We start from the raw sequence: 23,666 nt of genomic DNA on the forward strand, positions 1-23,666 counted from the left end.
AGCTGTGGCTGCCCCATCCCTGGCAGTGCTCAAGGCCAGGTTGGACACAGGGGCTTGGAGCAGCTGCTCCAGTGGAAGGGGTTGGAGCTGGATGATCCCGGGGTCCCTTCCAACCCATTCCCACATTCCCTGCACTGTCACACATCCCTGCAGCTCTGCCGGTGGTGATGGCTCTGGTGGCTGAGGTGTGAGGATCACAGGATGAGATCAGCACTGAAGTGCTGCAGACACAGGGACTGAGCCTGACCTCAACAGCCTGGTGCAGCTCTGCCTCTGTCCACTTCGGCTGCTGCTGGACTGTGGGTCCCCACATGTGAGCACAGGGGTGCAGGTGTGCTCTTACACACAGGGTATGAACCTAAGTGAGCCAGGATGGATCCTTAACTTACAACCACGGAATGGTTGGGATGAAGGGAGCTTAAAGCTCATCCATTCCCAACCCCTGCCAGGGCAGGGACCCCTTCCACTGGAGCAGCTGCTCCAAGCCCCTGTGTCCAACCTGGCCTTGAGCACTGCCAGGGATGGGGCAGCCACAGCTCCTCAGTGCTTTCTTGTTTCAATATTCCTTTCTATGGGAGTCAAAGTGGTGGAAAACCCCTCCAAGGACACACAGAGGAGTTGAAGAGCTGCAGTTCACATCACTGAGCCTCTACAAGGAGGGCAGTGAAGTCCCAAACCTATTGGGTTTATAGAGCTTTATACAGCTCCTCTTGAGTTAACACTGGGCTCCTGGCCAGGCAGTGATCCATAGATCCCAGTGTGTGTCCTGCCTGGCCAGGCAGTGATCCATAGATCCCAGTGTGTGTCCTGCCTGGCCAGGCAGTGATCCATAGATCCCAGTGTGTGTCCCTGCCTGGCCAGGCAGCGATCCATAGATCCCGATGTGTGTCCTTGTCCTGACCCCTCCATCAGAGGCTGAGGGATGCAGTGGATGCAGGAGCACTGGGGTTGTTGCAGATGTCACTTTGGACACTTCACAGCTGCTTTGGTCCCTGCCTGGAAGTCATCTTGGCCATTCCATGAAGGGATCAAGTGTTTTGGTACCTTTCATTGTGCTTGAGCACAAATATGGGAGTCAATAAAACCCCATCATTCCAAAGCCTCCCGTGTCCATAGGAGTGAGACAGCAGAGGCTGGAGCTGCCAGCAGCAGCTTCCTGCTCTCACCTCTCCCATGGAGGCATAAACCAGCCCTGTTCCTGGGAAAACTGCCCCTTTTGGGATGGGATAACTCAGCATGAAGCCGTCTGTGCCCTGCCTGGGACCTGCTGGGGTTATCCTGCGGGATCCTGGACCAGCTGCAGGGATGCAACACTTACACTGGTGTTTATGAGAGCTCCGTGTGCAGCAAAGGGAGAAGGGGCCATGCTGGGCCTGAGGAGCATCCCTGTGGCACAGCCCAATCCTTACCTATTCCAGAGGATCCCAGGAACAGAAAGACCAGCGGGTGCTCCTCGTCGTACCAGCCGTTCTCCTTCCTCCGAATGGCTGTTTAAAGACAATGGGAACAACAAAAAGGAGGAAGGGGAGGGAGGGAAGGGGGGAAAGGCAAATAAATCAATGCCACAGAAGCAGGGATAATTATCACTAAGTACACACTCTGTTTTCCTGCTCTCTCCCCACTCAAAGTCCTCGCTGCCATTAGTGCCATCTAATTCGATTAGGCAGGCACGGCCCCAGAGACACCTAATCAGGTTAGCATGGATTGGGAAAGCTGCCCAGAGCAGATCGCGGATAAAGTTTTCCAGGATGTGCACTCAGTGTTGCCAGGGAGACGGGAGGGAGGGGGGACAGGGAGGGATGGAGCTGGACCGGTGCAGGGATGCTGCACCAGAGCACTGGGTCTGAGGGTTGTGTGTTGTTCCTTGAGTGGGAATGGGAAGAGGGAGGGATTGAAGGAGTGGGGAAAGGCTGGAAGGGATGGGAAGGGAGAGGTTCTGTGTCTCTCTGCATGGCAATATCCAACAGGATCCAGCTCTGCTCTGGAGCCAGGCTGGGAGAGCTGGGCTGGGGCTGCCTGGGCAAGAGAAGGCTCCTGAAGGGGAGAGCTGAGAGCAGCTCCAGTGCCTAAAGGGGCTGCAGGAAAGCTGGAGAGGGGCTTGGGACAAGGGATGCAGGGATGGGATGAGGAGTAATGGCTTCAATCTGGAAGAGGGAAGAGTTAGATGGGATATTGGGATGCAGCTGTTCCCTGGGAGGGTGCTGAGGCGCTGGCACAGGGTGCCCAGAGAAGCTGTGGCTGCCCCATCCCTGGCAGTGCTCAAGGCCAGGTTGGACACAGGGGTTGGAGCAAGCTGGAGATGTGAAGGGGAAATCCATCTCCGGAGGTTTGGGATTGAGCTGACCACAGGCATGAAGCGTCCCCACAAGAGCAGAGAACTCCTCATCCAGGAGCCACAGGATCCTGCTCCAGGATGCAAGGATTCAATGAGGGAAGGAGGCAGGATGGGGTTTGGAATGAGGGTGATTCAGCTCTGCAGCAGGAGTGTGGCTGGATCCGACTCCTTGTGGAGGCTGTGGAGAAGATGGGAAGAACCCTGCAGGAGGTGGTGGCTCAGCCTGGAGGTGATGTTTGCATCACTGTGATACAGGAGTCAGCCTAAAGAGCCAAAAAAGCCCAGTTTCACCCTAAAATCCAAGGCACATCCCGTCAATGGAATGGGATTGAGAGCAGGGACTGGGAATTCAGTGGAAGACGAGTCCCAGCACAATGAGGACGTGATGTTTTGTGTCTGGCCACTATCAAGATGCATTACCCATCCCTTGGCCGCTCTAACACGTCCTGACTCCTGTCAAGCCTTAATGAGACCAGGCTTAGAGCCAGGCTCTGCCTTACCCTGCCCGGGGGAGCAGCTCAGCCCCATGGACCAGTTCCAGCAGCAGGCAGGGATGTGTCCTCTTGGACATGGGGGTTGATGTGGTGGTGAACATCTCCTCAAACCGGGACCAGTGGCACCAGTGGGGACCGCGGGGATCCATACTGGGCCCAGCACTGCTCAGTGTCCCCATAAGTGATGTGGATGATGGGATCAAGAGTCCCAAAACTGAGTGGGGAAGGGAGAGCTGGGACTGTTCAGTGGAGAAGAGAAGGCTCTGGGAGCCCTGATCCATGTGCCAGGAGGTAAAGGAGGCTGCAGAGGAGATGGAGACTCCCTTTGGACAAGGAGTCCATGGTAAAGCTGAGGGGTGATGGGCACAAGTTACTGCTGGGAGATTCCCACTGGACACAGCAGGAGAATCATTCCCAATGAGAACAAGCAGCCACTGGAACAATCTCACTGGGGCAGTGGTGACTCCCCAGTGTTGAAGATGGGGCTGCCCAGGGTGCTGAGCATCCAGTCTGGGTCATGCTGTGCCTGGAGAGCTTGGAGCAGATGATCCTTGAGGTCCCTTCCATTGGGATTCCAGAATTCCATGAAATCCCAGCCAGCATCCACGTCACCCCCACTGAGGAGCCAGCACAGGAGGAGCAAGAGGAGATGCCCATAGCATGGAGGTGCAGGGGGGGTGTCTGTGTGATCCCAGAGCTGCTCCAGTGTCCCCTGCACACCTCCCAGTGCATCCCACCATGGCTTGTGCTCCATCCCTGCCCTTTATGGCAGCAAAGCTGAGGTCAGCCACGCGGGTGGATATATTTCCTGCAGGATTGATGGGGAATAACGGGACCACTGACAGTGTCTGCAGCATCTCAGCTAATAAAGGTAATAAAGTTGTGCTCCAGGGCATGGAGTGACCACGGGCAGGGTCAGCATGTTCAATGGTCTGCAGGCAGCCAGGTTAAGTGTTAAGTGTTGTCGCTTTTCACTCCCCTCTCCAGCAGCATCCCAGATTTTATGGATAAACACTCATCTTGCTCATCACAACTCCAGGGATATGAAGCATCCCATAAAACACAACTACCATGGAGCTAGCGCTGCGATCCCGGCTGGAAGGGCTTGGGCATTACTTAGAGCCATCAATGGTGTGATGAGGTGGAAAACCTCTGCTACAAGGAGCCTTAAACCCATGATTCCAGCCCCAAATGCTCTTGAGGTCCTGGCTGCCATCAGAAAGGGGCCACCCTCAGCCATGGGAGGCTCTCCAGGGTTGGCCTCCAGCATCCCAAGGAGGACCAGTCCTAAGGCATTGTATGGATGGGAAGCCTGGGGAGCCCATGGGGCTCCTCTGCACCCCCAAAGCAGCCTCCAGCCCTGCTGGTGATGGCCATGCAGGAACCCACATTGTGCCTCTTGGAAAGGCATCCCCTTCCCATTGGAACGTGGGGTGGCAGAGGGAGCTCCAATGGAATCCCATGAAGGCACCAGAGCCTCCATGCCCGAGCCAGGAGGTTGATGCTGACTCCGGGGCCTTCTTCTCTGGAGCCATTTGCAGTGGTGCTGTGATGCTCTGCTTGATTCTGGCCATCAGTAACGGTGTGAGCGGCGCGGGGTCTCCGAGAGGCCCTTCAGCTCTCTATTGAACTGATAAATTCACTGTATTACTTTACACAAATCAATACCTCGCACTTCTCAGCCCTCCCTGCCACCAAAATTGGTTTCAGCCAATTTGTGAGGGTAATAAATGTCCATTTATCAAATCAATTCATTCGGGGAGCTCTCGAACCGCCCGGGTCGGGGTACGTGGGGTGAGCGGTCCAGGTGTGCACCCGCTATGGGATCATCGTCTCCATCCGGGATCGGGCCAGGGCTGACCGCATCCCAAAGGAACTGATCCATTGCTGCTGCTGGAGGTGCTGGGATGTGGAAGATGAAGCTCAAAGGATCCCAAAGCTGCTCCCAAGCAGAGCCAGACCTGAGTGCGGTGTAGGAAGTTTACACAGGGAAATGTAGGAGTGGGAAGGATCCAACCAGAGGAGGCCATGGAGCTGCTGCGAGGGCTGGAGCAGCTCTGCTCTGGAGCCAGGCTGAGAGAGCTGGGCTGGGGCAGCCTGGACAAGAGAAGGGGAGAGCTGAGAGCAGCTCCAGTGCCTAAAGGGGCTGCAGGAAAGCTGGAGAGGGGCTGGGGACAAGGGATGGAGGGATGGGATGAGGAGTAATGGCTTCAGTCTGGAAGAGGGAAGAGTTCGATGGGATATTGGGATGAAGCTGTTCCCTGGGAGGGTGCTGAGGCGCTGGCACAGGGTGCCCAGAGAAGCTGTGGCTGCCCCATCCCTGGCAGTGCTCAAGGCCAAGTTGGACACAGGGGCTTGGAGCAGCTGCTCCAGTGGAAGGGGTCCCTGCCCGTGGCAGGGGTTGGAGCTGGAGGAGCTTTAAGGTCCCTTCAACCCAGACCACAGTGACTCTATGAGGATGATTCCCACTGCCCTGTTTCCCTGCAGCTCTGCCTCATTCCCACATTCTCCCTGCTCACCATGCTCAGAATTCACCTTCAGAATCAGATGCACATTTCCTGCTCCCCCTTTTCCCAAGCCCTCTGCACCCCAAAACAAGCCTCACTTTCCCTTCCTTGCTCCTCCTTAGCTGCAGGAAGAGCTGGAGCAGCCTCATTCAATCCCAAGCTCTGGAGCAGCAGCACCGGCAGGGCTGGTGCTGGAGCCAACCTCTACGTGCCCATGGGCTGGCAAACGCTGTGCATCCCATAGAGGAGGTGATGGAGCTATGGGAGAGGTTGATGGGATCTCCATCAGAGCAGGATATTGAGGAGATGGGATAACCAAACTTACATAGAGACTCATGGGATGGGTTGGGATGCAGGGACCTTAAAGCCCCTCCAGCTCTCCTGCCCCTGTGATTCCAGTCAGGAATCATCACTCACCTCCCCACAGCTCTGTCCTGCTTCCTGCAGCAGGGAGACCAGTGGGGCTCACCTGTATCCCATGGGAAGGGTTTCTATGGCTCCATGGTAGTGATGCCAAGCACCAGCTCCGTGTGAGCATTCCCAGTGCCCCAGTGCTCCACACAAACCCCAGAGCACACGCTCCCTTTGTATTCCCATCTGAGCCCCTCTGGAGAGTGTTTGGATCATGCAGTGAGTGATGGATTAAATCAGATTATTCAATTAGGGGTGATACATTAACCAGCTCAGCAGGCTCAGCTAATCCGGGATGTGGAGTTTGGGAAGTGTCCTAATGACAAACTGGGGACCAGGAGGCCGCAAAGTGGGAGCAAATCCAGCTGGGAATGAGTGAACCCCCCCCCCCCCAAGAGCAGTGGGGCAAGGGCTGGAAGGGAAACCAATGCCTCCAAACCCCCTCTTCCTGAGTGAAACCAGCAGGAATGGGGCAGAAGGGAGTGGGGAGGAGGGGATGGAGCCTCTCCCCCTACCTTTGGCTCCCATATCCCGAGGCTGCGGGGGGGGGATCCAGCACATTCCCTCTAATTCAATAAGAGAAGGCTCCATAAAGGCAGCTGCTCTAATGGGCAGCAGCAGCACCTGTGTCAGAGCAGCAGCACCATCAATCACAGTGCTGGGCTGGCCCCGCTCCTGCCCCCAGGCACTGCTGCTGCTCCTGCCCCACTGCGCTGCTCCTGCCCCACGGCTCCTCTTTGTTAGCTCCCTGCCCCACTGCCGGGATGGGACAAGGAGCTCCAACAGGAGCCATGGCCCCGGCCTCACTGCAGCTCGGAGCTCATAGAGCCATGGAATGGGTGGAAGGGAGCTTAAGGCTCATCCAGGAGCAGGATGCTCCAACCCCTGTGTCCAACCTGCAGATTGGGAACAGCTTCTGCCTCAGAGCTCAGCTCAGTCTCCCCTCTCTTGGGCAGGTTCAAGCCATTCCCCTTGGTCTATCCTGGGTTCTGAGAGGCTGCCCCATGGAAAAGCATCTGCGGTGAACAGCCAGGACCCATCTTCTCCTTTCTGCCTCCATGTGGGGCCGGGTGCTCCATGATGTGCACTGGATGGAGCCTGCAGTGAGGGACAGAGCTCCACAGGGCCCAGTGCCTGCCCTGGAGCTCGTGGGCATCCCATCTCCCTGCCCTGGCTCACCCCATGCAGGGGATCTGCTGCCACAGCCATGGGGCAGGGTGGGAGCTGCCAGCATGGCCTGGGCTAAGGGAGTCAGCCTCCATCCTGCTCTGCAGATGCCCAGCACCCTTTGTCTCAGTGATTACCATAACGAAGTTATGCTCCGAGCAACTGTCAGTGCTCATCTGATGTCTGTGGCTGCTGTTGGGGCCCATGAGCCTAAAACCTGCTCTGGGTTTAACCTCAGCTCCAGCGCTCTCTGATGGAGCATTCTCAACCCTTGGTGCACACCACGAGAGCCCAGCTCACTGCAGGAAAGCTGGAGAGGGGCTTGGGACAAGGGATGCAGGGATGGGATGAGGAGTAATGGCTTCAACCTGGAAGAGGGAAGAGTCAGATGGGATATTGGGATGAAGCTGTTCCCTGGGAGGGTGCTGAGGCGCTGGCACAGGGTGCCCAGAGAAGCTGTGGCTGCCCCATCCCTGGCAGTGCTCAAGGCCAGGTTGGACACAGGGGCTTGGAGCAGCTGCTCCAGTGGAAGGGGTCCCTGCCCTGGCAGGGGTTGGGGCTGGAGGAGCTTTAAGCTCCCTTCATCCCAACCCATCCCATGGTTCCATGACCCTGTGAAGGGCTCTCTCCTCCAGGATATCCCTGCTGGAGCTCAGCATGACTCCCCCCCCCCCCACAATGAGTCACTGGGAGGCAGCCTCAGGTGATCCCGAGGAACACGGTGCTCTCTCTATGGAGCAGGGGATGGAGCTCCATGGATGGAGCAGGGGATGGAGCTCCATGGATGGAGCAGGGGATGGAGCAGGGGATGGAGCTCCATGGATGGAGCAGGGGATGGAGCTCCATGGATGGAGCAGGCTCCTACCTGCTCCCACGGTGGCAATGGCACTCTCCTGGCCGATGATGTGCTCCTTGAGCCGCTGCTCCAGTGGGAAGCGGCGCCGCTCCTCCACCTCCCTCCTGCGCTGCTCCTCCTGGAACTGGGGCAGGGAGAACATTGGGATCAGAGGCTTCCCTAAGGAACAACAGGAACATGGGGGGGGGGCAGGGAGCTTTACCCCCCTAGGACAGGCGGAATTCCGCTCCAGGCACTGGGAAGCAGCCACAGCTCATCCTAAGGAGCTCTCATCCCATTATAAGCTCATAGGGAAAAAGGAAGCCTTGGCTGTTCCACTTGGATTTGCTTTCCCACCCTCCACATGTCTCCCGTTCAGCCTCCAAGGGCTGTGTCCTGGTGGGAATGTTGGGAAGCAGAGAAGGAGCCTCTGCAGCCTGCAGGAAACACTGGGAAAGGCTCTTTACTGGGAGATTGGCTTCCCTGTGCTCCAGAGGAGGCATCCCAGCATGACCCAGACTGGATGCTCAGCACCCTGGGCAGCCCCATCTTCAACACTGGGGAGTCACCACTGCCCTGGGGAGATTATCCCAATGGCTGCTTGTTCTCATTGGGAATGATTCTCCTGCTGTGTCCAGTGGGAATCTCCCAGCAGTAACTTGTGCCCATCACCCCTCAGCTTTCCCATGGACTCCTTGTCCAAAGGGAGTCTCCATCTCCTCTGCAGCCTCCTTTACCTCCTGGCACATGGCTCAGGGCTCCCGGAGCCTTCTCTTCTCCACTGAACAGTCTCAGCTCTCTCAGCCTTTCCTCACTGCTGCCCTTGGACCATCTTTGAGGCCCTTCTCTGGCCCCTCTCCAGCCTGGCCCCAGCTTTGCTGTGCAGCAGGACCCAACCTGAGCCCATGCTCCAGGGGTGCCCTGAGCAGCACCGAGCACACTGGGACAATGACACCTTCATCCCTGTGCTGATGCCCTTGGGGATGTTCCCCAGCACCCTGCTGGGTTTCCTTGCCTCAACCACTGCTCACTCCTATGGGGCTGGGGGCCCTGGAGCTGCTCCAGCCTGGACTGCACACAAGGATCCCATAGGATCTGCAGATGGAGGAGCCACCCCTGAACCCACCCGCCTGAAGGGCAGACCCCTGTAACAAACCATGGTGTGCTCACAGCTGGATGCTGCTCCCACATCCCGAGTGGGTAACCCCATCCCAGCCCCCTTCCAGTTCTGGCTGGTGCCATCAGCCCCATGTGTATGAGATGCCATCAACCTTTGTATGGGGCAATAACTTCCCTGTGGATCCCACTGGAGCAGCTTAGTGGAACAGACCATGGGATGAAGGGAGCTTAAAGCTCATTGGGTAGGTTAAAGCCATTCCCCTTGTCCCAAGCCCCTCTCCAGCTTTCCTGCAGCCCCTTTAGGCACTGGAGCTGCTCTCAGGTCCTGTTTGCTCTATAGAGGCCACAACCGTTTGGGATGAAGAGGCAGGGATGCTGCCTGCAGGGACAGGGCTGTGAGAAGGGGAACTGTGGCTCATCCTGCCTGACAGGCTCCTTCCAGTCCTGCTGGAGATGGGAGATGGATCTGACCCAGCCTGGTGCACACAAGGAGGAGCTCAATGGCAAAGACAGACCTGGAAGAGCCAAGGACTCTCTATGAGGGACTGCAGTGATAGGACAAGGGGTGATGGAGTCAGACTGAAACAGGGGAAGTTCAGGTTGGATACAAGGAAGAAGCTCCTTACTATGAGGGTGCTGAGGCACTGGAATGGGTTGCCCAAGGATGTGAATGCTCCATCCCTGGCAGTGTCCAAGGCCAGGCTGGACTGAGCCTTGCATGACCTGGTTTAGTGTGAAGTGCCCATGGCACAGATTGGGAACTGGACGATCTTAAGGCCCTTTCCAATCCTATCCCATGATCCTGTGATTCTAAGGCCAACCCTGGGACTGCTTCCTCCTGCTTGCATAGAGAACACACAAGGTTTGGGTGCTGCTCCCTCCCTTTCAGCCCTGGATAGAGGAGAGGCCACTTGAGCTTGCCCAGGGTGTCCTGCAGCCTGCAGCACACGGAGCATCCCTGCTCGTGCAGGCAGCAGGGCCATCCAAATACATTAAACATACATATGAAACCCCCTTGGTATTGTGGCAGCAGGGTATGTAAATCACAGCTAGGGGATGTGCCCAGCCCATAATAGTGCTGCCAATTCATTCTGCTGCAGTGATTAAAATGAGCAATTCCTCCTCAAAGACTCTCTGTGGAGCAGAGATACCGGAGCGGCTGCGGCCCCCCGAGCACCACGTCCCCCCCAGCTCCGTATCCATCACCAGCCGCCTTCTCCCGCTCCCGTTTACAGACAAGAGCTCTCGTCTCCAGCAGGAACATCCCATAGATCTATGTCCTTCCTCTCCTCCTGCGATCCGTTAAGCACTAAACCCATCACTGCTTCGTGCTGTTCCAGGCAGGCTCCTTCGGCAGGGCTGGCTCCAGAGAGCGCTCACCCAGCACACGATTCCCATCACATCCTCCTTGGGATGCTCCCAGTAGTTTATTCCCAACTTTTTGTGCTGGAAGGGATGGGATCCATATGGACAAGGACAGCCTGAGAGCTGGACCATAGAACTTAATGGAGCTCAAGCAGGCCAAGGGCAAGGTCCTGCACATGGACCTGGGCAATCACAACACAAACACAGGCAGGGGGAGATGGGATGGAGCCTGAGGAGCAGGACTTGGGGTGCTGGTGAAGAGCATCCCATGATCCCATCCCCATCCCCACGATCCCATCCCCACGATCCCATCCCTGGCAGTGCTCAAGGCCAGGTTGGATACAGGGGCTTGGAGCAGCTGCTCCAGTGGAAGGGGTCCCTGCCCGTGGCAGGGGTTGGAGCTGGAGGAGCTTTAAGGTCCCTTCATCCCAACCCATTCCAGGACTCCAGCACTCTATGCCATATGCTCCAGCCCACTCAAGGACACAGGATCCTCAGACCTGTTCCTTTTTACCATGAATTCCAGATCCGGAACAACACCTGATTTCCTCTGGCTTTGCCCTGGGGCTCCAGAACTTCTGCCCCTCTGCACCCCCCTTCCGAGGAGGACCATGGATACGGGAGTATAGGACACGCATCCATGGACCCAGAACACTGCAGCAGTGGGGTTCTTCCCTTACCCATCACGGAGTCCTACAGCTCCGGGTGTTCCAGGTCACCCTAACCCTGCCCTGGGAATGGGGAGGGAAGTGGGGCTTACCTTTGCCTCTGCTGCTTTCAGGAGCTCCTTGACCTCCCCATCCCGAGCGTAGTCCAGGGGGGTATGACCCATCTCGTTCTTCTGCAGGGGGTTGGCACCTGAGGGGAGGAAGAGATGGATCAGGGATCGGAGCCTGGGCATCCGCTCCCGAGCCGTGCTCCAAAGGGAATGTGCCTCAGAGGGGTGATGTGCATTACACAGCATCCAGGGAATGGGGCAAGGAATTGTCCCTGCTCACAAGCGGCTTGGCAGGGATGGGATGAGTGCTCATCGGAGCTGCACAAAGGCTCCCATGGAACATGGGGAGCAGCTCCCCATAAGCCGGCTGCAGTGAGCACTGGAGCCCAGAGCCCCCCGTGTGATGGGGGCATCCCCAGAGCGTGAGCAGCAGCTCAGGGGGGGGATCCTGCCCCTCTGCTGTGCTCTGGGGAGACCTGAGAGCAGCTCCAGTGCCTAAAGGGACTGCAGGAAAGCTGGAGAGGGGCTTGGGACAAGGGCCTGGAGGGCCAGGCCAAGGGGAATGGCTTGGAAGAGGCTTGGAGCAAGGTGCTCTGGTGGAAGAGGTCCCTGCCCGTGGCAGGGATGAGCTTTAAGGTCCCTGCATCCCAACCCATCCCATGAGTCTCTACATAAGTTTGGTTATCCCATCTCCTCAATATCCTGCTCTGATGAAGATCCCATCAACCTCTCCCATAGCTCCATCCCCTCCTCTATGGGATGCACAGCGTTTGCCAGCCCATGGGCACAGAGAGGTTGGCTCCAGCACCAGCCCTGCCGGTGCTGCTGCTCCAGAGCTTGGGATTGAATGAGGCTGCTCCAGCTCTTCCTGCAGCTGAGGAGGAGCAAGGAAGGGAAAGTGAGGCTTGTTTTGGGGTGCAGAGGGCTTGGGAAAAGGGGGAGCAGGAAATGTGCATCTGATTCCGAAGGGTGAATTCTGAGCATGGTGAGCAGGGAGAATGTGGGAATGAGGCAGAGCTGCAGGGAAACAGGGCAGTGGGAATCATCCTCCTCCCTGGGCTGAAGGGAATGGTCCCATTTGCAGTGATGGGAATCTCAGATCAAGCAATGTGGGATGAGGAGGGATGGGAATGGGGGAAGAGGCAGTGATGCCAGGGAGCACTCAGGATCCTGGCGTCTCAGGAGGTACCTGGAGAAGGCTCCGGGAGCCCTGAGCCATGTGCCAGGAGGTAAAGGAGGCTGCAGAGGAGATGGAGGCTCCCTTTCGACAAGGAGTCCATGGGAAAGCCGAGGGGTGATGGGCACAAGTTACTGCTGGGAGATTCCCACTGGACACAGCAGGAGAATCATTCCCAATGAGAACAAGCAGCCATTGGGATAATCTCCATTGGGAAGTGGTGACTCCCCAGTGTTGGACACTGTTAAGATGGGGCTGCCCAGGGTGCTGAGCATCTAGTCTGGGTCATGCTGTGCCTGGAGAGCTTGGAGCAGATGATCCCTGAGGTCACTCCCACCGGGATTCCATAGTTCCATAACTCTATGATCACATCCCATCCTCAGCCCAGCCTGCCGAGGGGCTCGGCAAACACCCCCCATCCCATTGGGAATGACCCAGCCATGCTCCATCCCCTGCTCCTGGAGCCTGGGAGAGCCCCATGCTGATGGATGGAAGGAGCAGAGGACCCAAGGAGCTGAGTGCTGGATCTGGAATTGCTTCCACATGAAATATGTGCTCCATAAGGAAGTGGCACAGAGGAGTTTCCACGGCAAGGTTTGGCATTCCCAATGAAGCCTGGGATCACTTGTCATTCCAGATGAAGACTGGCACCCCTTATCATTCCAGATATAGCCTGGGATCCCCTGTCATTCTGGATGAAACCTGGGATCCCTTGTCATTCCAAAGGAAATCTGGGATCCCTTGTCATTCCAAAGGAAATCTGGGATCCCTTGTCATTGCAGATGACAGCTGGGATCCCTTGTCATTCCAGATGTAGTCTGGAATTCCCTGTCATTCCAAACGAAGGCTGGGATCCCTTGGCATTCCAAATAAAGGCTGGGATCCCTTGTCATTCCGGATGAAACCTGGGATCCCTTGTCATTCTGAATGAAGACTGGCATCCCTTGTCATTGCAGATGACAGCTGGGATCCCCTGTCATTCCAAAGGAAACCTGAGATCCCTTGTCATTCCAGATGTAGCCTGGCATCCCTTGTCATTCCAGATGAAAGCTGGGATAACTTGTCATTGCAGATGACAGCTGGGATCCAGACAGTCCTCTCACCTACTGCAGAGGTGGCCACCCCATAGCTCCCTATCAGAGCCCCCATTCCTGCTGTCCATCCCCAGCCTGGCAGGAGGGATCAGTGTCCTCCAGGCAAGGCTCCACCTGGGACAGGGCTCAGCTCCCGGCTTCCCATCTGCAGGAATTCTCCCTCCTGGCTCCCCGATATTGCCCCAATCCCCTGTTCACCCCTTGACGACTTGACTAATTGCTGCAATCATTGACAGAACCAACGGGTCGATTCCAAGCTGGGCGAGGCTTGATTCCCCCTCATCCATAACCGTGGCAGCCCCTCTTCCCTATGGCCACCTCCTCCCCTGCCCTCCCTGGGATGGGGGCAATTTGTCAGCTGCCCCCCGGTTGTGTGTGGCTGGCGCCGGACACCTGGGCAGCACCGCGGGCTCTGCCTCCTCTCGGGTGAGGATGTGCGGCCTCATCCGCTGTGATGAATGGGCCTCGAGCGCGGTGCCGGCGCCGGGGCCCTCATTGGGGAAATCTGTTCCTGTCAGTGCGGTGCCGGCACCGAGCGCGGTGACAGCCACAGATTTGTCATGTTTTATTAACTCCCTCCGCATGCCGATTTGTCTTGGATTCCTTCGCATCCCGAAGCTGTCAATAGAGGCCGGGAGGCGGAGGGGCTGCGGGAGGTGCAAGGAGGTGGGTGTGCGGGGCCTGGGGGGGCGGCGTGGCCTGGGCGGCACAGTGTCACCTACAGTGTCACATAGTGTCACCAACAGTGTCACATAGTGTCACCAACAGCATCACCCACAGTGTCACCCACAGTGTCACACAGTGTCAGCAACAGTGTCACATAGTGTCACCAACAGCATCATCCACAGTGTCACCCACAGTGTCACATAGTGTCACCCACAGTGTCACATAGTGTCACCAACAGCATCATCCACAGTGTCACCCACAGTGTCACATAGTGTCAGCAACAGTGTCACACAGTGTCAGCAACAGCATCACCCACAGTGTCACCATAGTGTCACCAACAGCATCACCCACAGCGTCACCCACAGTGTCACATAGTGTCAGCAACAGCATCACCCACAGTGTCAGATAGTGTCACCAACAGGATCACTAACAGCGTCACCCATAGTGTCACCAACAGTGTCACATAGTGTCACAAACAGCATCACCCACAGTGTCACTCATAGTGTCACCCGCAGTGTCACATAGTGTCACAAACAGCATCACCCACAGTGTCACCAACAGCATCACGCACAGTGTCACCCATAGTGTCACCCACAGTGTCACTCATAGTGTCACCAACAGCATCACTGACAGTGTCACATATTGTGTCACCCACAGTGTCACATAGTGTCACTTAGTGTCACATACAGTGTCACCCATAGGATCACCTATAGTGTCATCCACAGTGTCACATATAGTGTCATTCATAGTGTCACCCATAGTGTCATCCACAGTGTCACATATAGTGTCACCCACAGTGTCACCCAGTGTCACATATGGTGTCACTCATAGTGTCACCTACAGCATCACTGATAGTGCCACCCGCAGTGCCACCCACAGCGTCATGCAGAGCATCACCCATAGTGCCACCCAGAGCATCACCCACAGTGTGCTGCTTATCTCCATCTTCTACCACACTCAGTGCCAGAAAGGGCACAGGGAAGCAGTTGGGCTGAGCGCACGTAGCCAAAGATGCTCCATAATTCCACTCCTGTCATGGAATCATGGGATGGGTTGGGGTGAAGGGACCTTAAAGCTCCTCCAGCTCCAACCCCTGCCATGGGCAGGGACCATTTCCACACTGTCCATGGTCAAACATCAGGATTCACATCCAGGATGTCACTGCTGCCATCAGCCATCAGCATTGACAAGGACGGACATTCTTATTGCTCGCATGCCTGGTTAAGGTAATCCAAGAGGACTCCTGTCCTGTGGAGCCTCAGGGGATGGAATTAACACCATCACCCTGAGCTGAGCACAGACTGCTTGTAAATCAATGAGAGGCATCACTCACCAGCAGCTTTCAACAGCAGCACCAAGAGGGACTGATCCTGCTGCCCTGGCCTTGAGCACTGCCAGGGATGGGGCAGCCACAGCTTCTCTGGGCACCCTGTGCCAGCGCCTCAGCACCCTCCCAGGGAACAGCTTCTGCCTCAGAGCTCAGCTCAGTCTCCCCTCTCTTGGGCAGGTTCAAGCCATTCCCCTTGGCCTGGCCCTCCAGGCCCTTGTCCCAACCCCAATCCAGGTTCCTGCAGCCCCAGTGTCTCCCCTGCAGCTGTGGGGGCAGAAGCCCCTCTGTGACCATAAAGGTGCCCAGAGGCACAACACCACAAGAGGGAAAGAACACGGAGCTGCCGCTTGGCATTGATACTGCAGAGGGGATAAACCCTCCCCTGCTCTTCCCATGGGATACAGGTGACCCCATTGCTCTCTTTCCAGCTCCAGGAAGCTGGAAGGACAGAAAGGGGAGGTGGGTGCTTGTTCAGACTGGAATCCAAGGGGCAGGAGCAGCTTGGCCATGGTGGGACCATGCCCTGAGCTCTGTGGGTGTGGAGGGTCCATTGCATTGTAACAGCATCCAAGCTGTTATCCATGGCAGTGTCCAAAGCCAGGTTGGACACAGGGATTGGAGCAGCTGATCCAGTGGAAGGGACTGGAGCTGGAGGAGCTTTAAGGTCCCTTCATCCCAACCCATTCCATGATTCCAAGCAGTGTTGGGGACGGTGTTTCTAGGGAGTCACAGTCATGGTCACTGCCCCATGGATGCTTGCTGCAGGTCTGCCTCCTGCTGTCACACATCCAGCCCTGGCTGCGGTACCTGAACCCCCCGCTCTGCCTCTCCATGCTCACATTTATACAGGAATGTGATAAATTCCCTATTGATCCCTTCAGCTGCACTGTACCTTGTGCCAAAGATGATTAAACAGCTCAATAGAGCCCGTGAGCTCCATGGCTCAATACGCTCCGTGCCTGTGTATCGACCCTCCAGCCCTGCCACACCAGGAATGAAACCCTGGCACATTGGGATGTGGGATCCAACCCGAGCTTGGAGCATCCCACAACCCACTGGGGTGGGAGCAACAAGTGGAGCTGTGTCCAGCTCAGGGTGCTGGGAACAGCTTCCCCTTAGGGAGCAAGGGAATGCATCCCTCTTGGAATGGTTCATAGGTCCAAAGCTCCACACATGTGGATGCAGGGATGAGGCTTCGGTTTCCTTTCTCAGGCAGCTCCCTTGCAAAGGGGAAGGTGGGTTCTGTTCACAGCCATTGGGAAGCACACACCAGCCTGCACCCATCCTGCAGTAAAGCACCACCGACAGGCGCTGGGTTTAAAAGGGAAGGCAAAGAACAAAGGGTTTCTGAGCCCAAAATACAGCTCCAACCCGAGGTGGCAGCAGGGACATGGCAGTGGGGTTGGAAGGGGTAACCCTGCTCCTGCAGTGACTGCTGCACAGGGGGCATAGGGGTGCCTCTGCTCTGGGGGTGCCCTGCTCCCATGGGCTGGCCCTGTAATTCACTTACCCCATCCACCCTCCCCACAGCATCTGCCACCACCCAGGAGCAGGGAGGGGAATGTGGAGCATTCCCAACACATGGATACGCTGAATTTCCTGGCAAATGGAATCCAGACGTTGGGTTCCTGAAGCTTCAGCTAAGATGTGCTCATAGGTGCATGCTCTTTGCTGCTTGTCTGCCTCTAATTGGAGCTGTGAGCACAGGAGGGATGAGGCACAAGGGCTTGAGCATCCCAGAGCTCACAGAGCCATGGAACCATGGGATGGGTTGGGATGCAGGGACCTTAAAGCTCCTCCATTCCCAACCCCTGCCAGGGCAGGGACCCCTTCCACTGGAGCAGCTGCTCCAAGCCCCTGTGTCCAACCTGGCCTTGAGCACTGCCAGGGATGGGGCAGCCACAGCTTCTCTGGGCACCCTGTGCCAGCGCCTCAGCACCCTCCCAGGGAACAGCTTTAGCCTCAGAGCTCAGCTCATCCTCCCTCTTTATGCAGCACATTCAAACACAGGATAATGAAAGCCCCATTTCCATAGGGAAGCTGGTGCCGCCCTCGCTGTGCCCCACACAAAGCCCTGAGCATCGATCCTGCCTCCAGGAGCAACTGGTGCAGCCCCATGGCTGCAGGACCCACCAGTGTCAGCTCAGGTCAGGGGCTGTGAACCGGCGCTCAGGACAAGCTCTGCTGGGCACACACATGCTGGCCACAGGCCACAAGGTCCACAGGGGTCAAGGCAGGCCCTGAATGGCCACAAAGGCTCAGGGCTATGGGGTGAGGGGGGGGGTCCATAGGAAAGCCCCAGCCCTGCATGAGGAGGGGGTGGCCGGAGCAGTGTTAATGGCTGCGGCCCCGAGGGCAGGGCATGGAGCAGAGGGAGTGTAAAGGCAGAGGGAAGGGATGCTTGGTTAAGGGCAGGTGTAGGGATGGGTAAAGGAGGCAGCGCAGGCAGGAGCCATCCCACTGGGCTCAATGGGACAGCACTGGGACATTGTGCTCACAAAGGGCCTGGGGCAGGGCCACTGCGGAGGTGCTCGACCTCCTCCTCCGGACCTTCAGCCCTCTATTCAGCACACATTGTCCAGACACACGGATCCGGCTTTGTTATCCCATAGGAGAACATGGCCCCAATCCGGACACACGGATCCGGCTTTGTTATCCCATAGGAGAACATTGCCCCAGCATGGACACAGGGATCTGGCTTTGTTATCCCATAGGAGAACATTGCCCCAGCATGGACACAGGGATCCGGCTTTGTTATCCCATAGGAGAACATTGCCCCAACATGGACACAGGGATCTGGCTTTGTTACCCCATAGGAGAACATTGCCCCAGCATGGACACATGGATCCGGCTTTGTTATCCCATGGGAGAACATTATCCCAACATGGACACACGGATCCAGCTTTGCTATCCCACAGGAGTGGGAGGAGGGAACAGTCCCCGTCACCGGGATGTGACAGGCAGAGGTGGGACATCCATCGGGAACAGGCAGCAGCCTGGGAAGGAAGGGAAGGGATGGAAGCACCAGGGTGGTACTGGATGCTCCGTTATCCCCATCCCGGGTAGGACATGGGATCGGGCAGGGAAGTTCCCTGCAGGGACTCCATAAGCTCGGGAGCTGCAGCTCATTCCCCAGCTGTGCTCCCACTCCAAGGCCTGGATCCAACAGAGCAGGCAGTGTGTGCAGACCAGCACTGGTGCTGAGCCCACAGGGAGCTCTTTGTCCCTGCCAGAGAGCCTCAGCTCCGGGAACTCACTCGGATGCCAGGGAAAGCAGGGATGGAGCAGCCAGCAGGGCACAAGGGAGCCATTGTGACCCACAGCACAGCGGGACTGGGGCTACAGCACTGAGCGGGGCAGTGAACCAGCAGCATCCTGCTCCTCATCCCATCTAACTGCCCCTCTCTCAGTTGGAACCACTCTCCAGTTGCCCTTAGCCCGTTTAGGCACTGGGAGCTGCTCCAAGCTCTCCCCTTCACACAGCAGAAGGAAATTCCTCTGCCCATAACACACAGAGGGTACCCTGGGGATGGATTTCCGAGTGGAAACCATCATCCTGCAAAACAGGAGTGTGTCCCAGTGCTCAGAGGGTGGGAATTCCACCCATGTCTCCAGCCTGGTGTGAGGGATCACCCTGGAATGCCTGTAGGATGCACTGTAGTCCAGAGGAGGCCATGGGGATGCTGTGGGGCTGGAGCAGCAATGCCATGGAGCCAGGCTGGGAGAGCTGGGCTGGGGCAGCCTGGACAAGAGAAGGGGAGAGCTGAGAGCAGCTCCAGTGCCTGAAGGGGCTGCAGAAAAGCTGGAGAGGGGCTTGGGACAAGGGCCTGGAGGGCCAGGCCAAGGGGAATGGCTTGAACCTGCCCAAGAGAGGGGAGACTGAGCTGAGCTCTGAGGCAGAAGCTGTTCCCTGGGAGGGTGCTGAGGACATGGGAATCATGGAATGGTTTGGCTCAGGAGGGACCTGTTGAACCTCCAGTGCTGCTGGACCCATGAGAAGGAGTCTGTGCCACAACTGGGGGAGCAATGACTGCACCAGCTCATTGGTACCAGCTCTCCCCAGAGCTGTGTGGCCAAGGTACCCACAGCACCTGAGCCTCAACCAGGCCATGGGGACCAGCACCCAGCCGGTGCCTTGGCCACAGCAGATCCACTCCCAGCCATGCAGGACTCTGATTCCCTGCCCCAATGTCCATAGAGGATGTAACAGAGGGCATATTATGGAAGGGGAACAGCAGAGATGCAGCTGGACCAGGGTTAGGGTTAGGGGATGCATCCACAGGGAGGAAGGGAAACCCAATGAGCAGAGCCAGCAAAGCATCAGAGGGGAAGGGGCCCAAGGAACCATAAGGGGATTAAAGCAATGAGTTAGAGCCCATCTCACCCTGGCACCGAGCGAGCCTGGTGTTGCCTGGCCCTGCCATGGCTCAGGACTGGGTACCATGGCTCAGGACCGGGCTCCATGGCTCAGGACCAGGTACCATGGCTCAGGACCAGGTACCATGGCTCAGGACTGGGTACCATGGCTCAGGACCGGGCCTCATGGCCAGGAGCCAGCACTCACCTGCCTCCAGCAGCAGTGTGACACTGCGGTGGTCATCAGCCAGCACCGCATAGTGCAGAGCTGTGCAGCCCCTGAAGTTGGCCCTCACGTTGAGCCGGTTGCTGAAGTCCTCCTCCCGGGTCACCAGCACTGTGGGGAAGGCACAGGGAGATGAGCACATGGGGGGAAGGAAGAGGGGAGACCCTATGGCTGTGCCGTGGGCTCAGCATCACCCCCATGGTGACAGGACCCCACTGGTGTTCACCGGGGGCTTTAGTGGCCAGCTGCATTGGTGCGGGCAGGATGGGTGCCATCAACCCAGGGCTGCCCCACGGAGCCACACAGGGCAGGAGGTGGGAGAGAGGCCTCTGAGCACTGCCCCAACCATAGCCAGCACCACACTGGGATCCAACACAAGTCATTAAGGTTACTTTGTCCCCTTTGCATGGAACCATGGAAAGGGATGGGGTGAAGGGAGCTGAAGGCTCCTCCATTCCCAACCCCTGCCATGCCAGGGACCCCTTCCACTGGAGCAGCTGCTCCAAGCCCCTGTGTCCAACCTGGCCTTGAGCACTGCCAGGGATGGGGCAGCTACAGCTTCTCTGGGCACCCTGTGCCAGCGCCTCAGCACCCTCCCAGGGAACAGCTTCTGCCCAATATCCCATCGAACTCTTCCCTCTTCCAGACTGAAGCCATTACTCCTCATCCCATCCCTGCATCCCTTGTCCCCAGCCCCTCTCCAGCTTCCCTGCAGCCCCTTTAGGCACTGGAGCTGCTCTCAGGGCTCCCCAGAGCACAGCAGAGGGGCAGGATCCCCTCCCTGAGCTCTGCTCACACTCAGGGGGTGCCTCCAGCACAGGGGGTCTGTGGCTCTCAGCTCAATGCTCATAGGATAACCCCACTGCCACAGGTACCCGCTGCTGCCCAGCCCTGCCCCATGAGTGAATTCCCTGTCTCCTTCCCTCTCCTGCCCCCGCTCCCCCAGCACGGATGGATGGATGGATGGAGCTGGGGGGGGAAGGATGTCTATTTATTTATTTGTCGTCATTTCCTACCCAGGGAGGAGCAGGATAATGAACTCCGTGCGTCAGGGAAGATGAATCTCAGCTACTAGGGAGCAGTGCAGTAAAGAGATTAAAGTGTTATTATTGTGGGGTTGGTTTCCCCCCACGGTCCCGGTGACAGCTCAGCCTCAGCTGTAAAAAATGTCTGGCAGGGAGATAATCATCAGCAACTCAATAAGGCGTCAGGGGGAGGCTCCGGCGCCATCCATCACCCCCAGCCTGGCAGCCTCCCTTCCTGCCAGCCATATAAATGTCTCTAATATATTTGGGGAAGGCTTGGGAAGGGGAAATATTTATCCAGCCGGTATGTAAATGGGAAGGGAGGCAGGAAGCATGGGGAGAGGCAAAGGGAGGCAGCACAGCATTGGTGCTGGGTGCGTGTGCCTTAAACATGCAGCTGAATTTATTTGTTTTAATAAAAGATGTCAAGGGCAGAATGAATGCAGAGCCTGCCTGAGTGGCCTCATCTTTCCTTCAGCCCCAAATATATAACGGGAGAGAGGGATGAAGGCAGAAACAATTCACTTTATGGGTGGATAGGCCTGGTCTTAAATAAACGCTGTGCCCGTTATGGATTGGCATCCCATTGTTTGGGGTTTAATGGGGCTTCGTGCATCCTGGATGTGCTGCAGGGAGGTGATGGATGCGTGGTCCATCCCCACGTGGAGCAGATCTGATGGGTCATGGGAGGGATGAGAGCCCTGAGCTCTTACAGCACCCTGTCAAAGAGGTCCCAAGGGATTCATCCTCCAAACTCATCCCATGCTGTGGGAGAGGCTTCAGCCATGGCACCTTCATTGCAGGTTCCAGAGCTCTGCATGGAGATGCCAATGGGGAATGTCACCCTGTGAGCACTGGGAGGGTGCTGAGGCGCTGGCACAGGGTGCCCAGAGCAGCTGTGTCTGCCCCATCCCTGGCAGTGCTCAAGGCCAGGTTGGACACAGGGGCTTGGAGCAGCTGCTCCAGTGGAAGGGGTCCCTGCCCGTGGCTTTAGATGAGCTTTAAGGTCCCTTCATCCCAACCCATCCCATGATTCCATGATGATTCCATGACTTGACCCCACTCAGGTGTCCCCAGCTGTTGCCTTCTCCCTATCAGGACCCACCTGAGCATGGCTCAGCCACTGCTAGGCCTTGTGCTCCCATCTGCACTGCATCCACTGTGAGCACATCAATGTGTGCTGATCTCCTGCTTGGACACTGCAGCCCCCAGCCTGCCCAGTAGCCCTCTGTGGTTTGCAGAACCAGCATCACACACTCATGGAACCCCAGCCTGCCTAAGGGCTCAGCTCAACCTCCCCTCGGGCAGGTTTGAGCCATTGAGTCCTGCCTGTGTCCCTGGCAGCCCAGGAGCAGGGAGCCTGGTGCCAGCAGCATCCCTGAAGGACACAGCTGCTGCTGGTCCAGACATTCCCCCTCAGATCGCATCAATAACCAGGAAATGTGACACCATTTATCAGCCTGGAAAGGGGGAAAAGTCAGGAAACCTCAAGTGCTCTGAAGAGAAGAGCAGGGCTCTGAGCAAGCTGCTCTGCTGGAAGGTGTCCCTGCCACCCACAGGCCTTTAGAGGTCCCTTCAACCCAAACCCTTCCATGACTCCAAGTGTGCATCAACATCCCAGCAATGGGATAACATTGGGCTGAGACTGGAACTGGAGCCATCAGCCAACAGACATCCTGATGAGGTGGAATGTCACTGCAGGGAACTTCCTTGTCCTCATGGAAGGACTCCCAGGGCTGGAAGGCACCACTGACACCTGCCCCAAGCAGCAGCACTGACTGCACCCAGGTCACCATCCAGCTCCAGCCCAGCTGGCCAAGTCTGGAGTCACTTAATACCTGTTTGGAAGACCTGGAGGCTGGGGTGGGATACCTGCCCTGGAGCCTTCCCCAGCACTGCATGTGGTCAATGGGATGAGCCCTGTCTACAACCCCATGGGATGCTCTGCCTATAGGGAAGCAGGTTATCTCCAGGATGCTGAAGGACTGCTCCTCATACACATCTACACCATGTTCCCTTTCACCCTCATACACTCACCTCTGTGCCACCAGGTCCTCTGCTCTAAACTGAAGCTGAAGCTCCAAACCCACCCAATCCAGGTCAATTCCCACTTTAAAGCCAGGAACTCTGGGAGCTGGGAAGTGAATGCAGGCGGCTGCACCCATCCAACCTTACCTTCCAAAGAGTGGAGGCCTTTCTCCTTGGCAGTCTCATAGACGTTGCTGAAGTCATCTCCAAGGTTTGGATCTGCGTTGGCTGCCAGCAGGATCTTCACCGCACTGTTGGGAATGAGACAGGAAGCAGGAGTAGAGCAGGAGTAGGGAGGCAGAGCTCAGCAATCCCACCTCACACATTCCCAGATAGGGAAGAGGAACCAGGAGTGAACACTTCAATACAACCACAGCAGCACATCCTGAAAGCCATCAGACGTGGGACACACACTGGAGGACTCACAGCCCTCACCAAGACCTGTCCTTGGTGGGAGTCACATTCCCAGCCCACCATGGGCATCCGTTCTCATCCCATAGGTCTGGACCAGAGGTGGAAGCTGTCCCTGCTGGGGCAGGATCGTGGCTCCAAGCACATCCCTGTGCTTGCAACACTCTGCAGGCTAAGGGAAGCAAAGCCACATCCTGCTGCTTCTGGGCCACCACCAGTTCAGTACCTGTGGAACGGAGCCATCCCACCATGGCAAGGAGCAATAGGACTTGAGGATGAAGCACAACCAGGGGCAGGGGCTGGAAGGGACCTATTTGTTCCCCAGGTTTCCACCCTCCAGTTTAGAGCATCTAAAGATCCCAGACTGGTTTGGGATGAAGGGAGCTTAAAGCTCCTCCATTC

The 23,666-nt window shown here is 57.0% G+C and overlaps 1 protein-coding gene across 1 annotated transcript in view; it reads right to left on the reverse strand.

Moving 5' to 3' along the window:
- CLPB (ClpB family mitochondrial disaggregase) overlaps window positions 1-23,666 on the reverse strand; it is a 44,971-nt gene that overhangs the window by 8,221 nt on the left and 13,084 nt on the right. The window contains exons 4-8 of the mRNA XM_034060091.1: window positions 23,001-23,104; window positions 19,783-19,911; window positions 10,994-11,091; window positions 7,780-7,894; window positions 1,410-1,487 (exon numbers count right to left, since the gene is read on the reverse strand). Coding sequence (XP_033915982.1) covers window positions 1,410-1,487; window positions 7,780-7,894; window positions 10,994-11,091; window positions 19,783-19,911; window positions 23,001-23,104 — 524 coding nt within the window. The remainder of the gene's footprint in view (window positions 1-1,409; window positions 1,488-7,779; window positions 7,895-10,993; window positions 11,092-19,782; window positions 19,912-23,000; window positions 23,105-23,666) is intronic.

Source organism: Melopsittacus undulatus, chromosome 2 (assembly GCF_012275295.1).
Source record: "Melopsittacus undulatus isolate bMelUnd1 chromosome 2, bMelUnd1.mat.Z, whole genome shotgun sequence".
Taxonomy (NCBI): domain Eukaryota; kingdom Metazoa; phylum Chordata; class Aves; order Psittaciformes; family Psittaculidae; genus Melopsittacus; species Melopsittacus undulatus.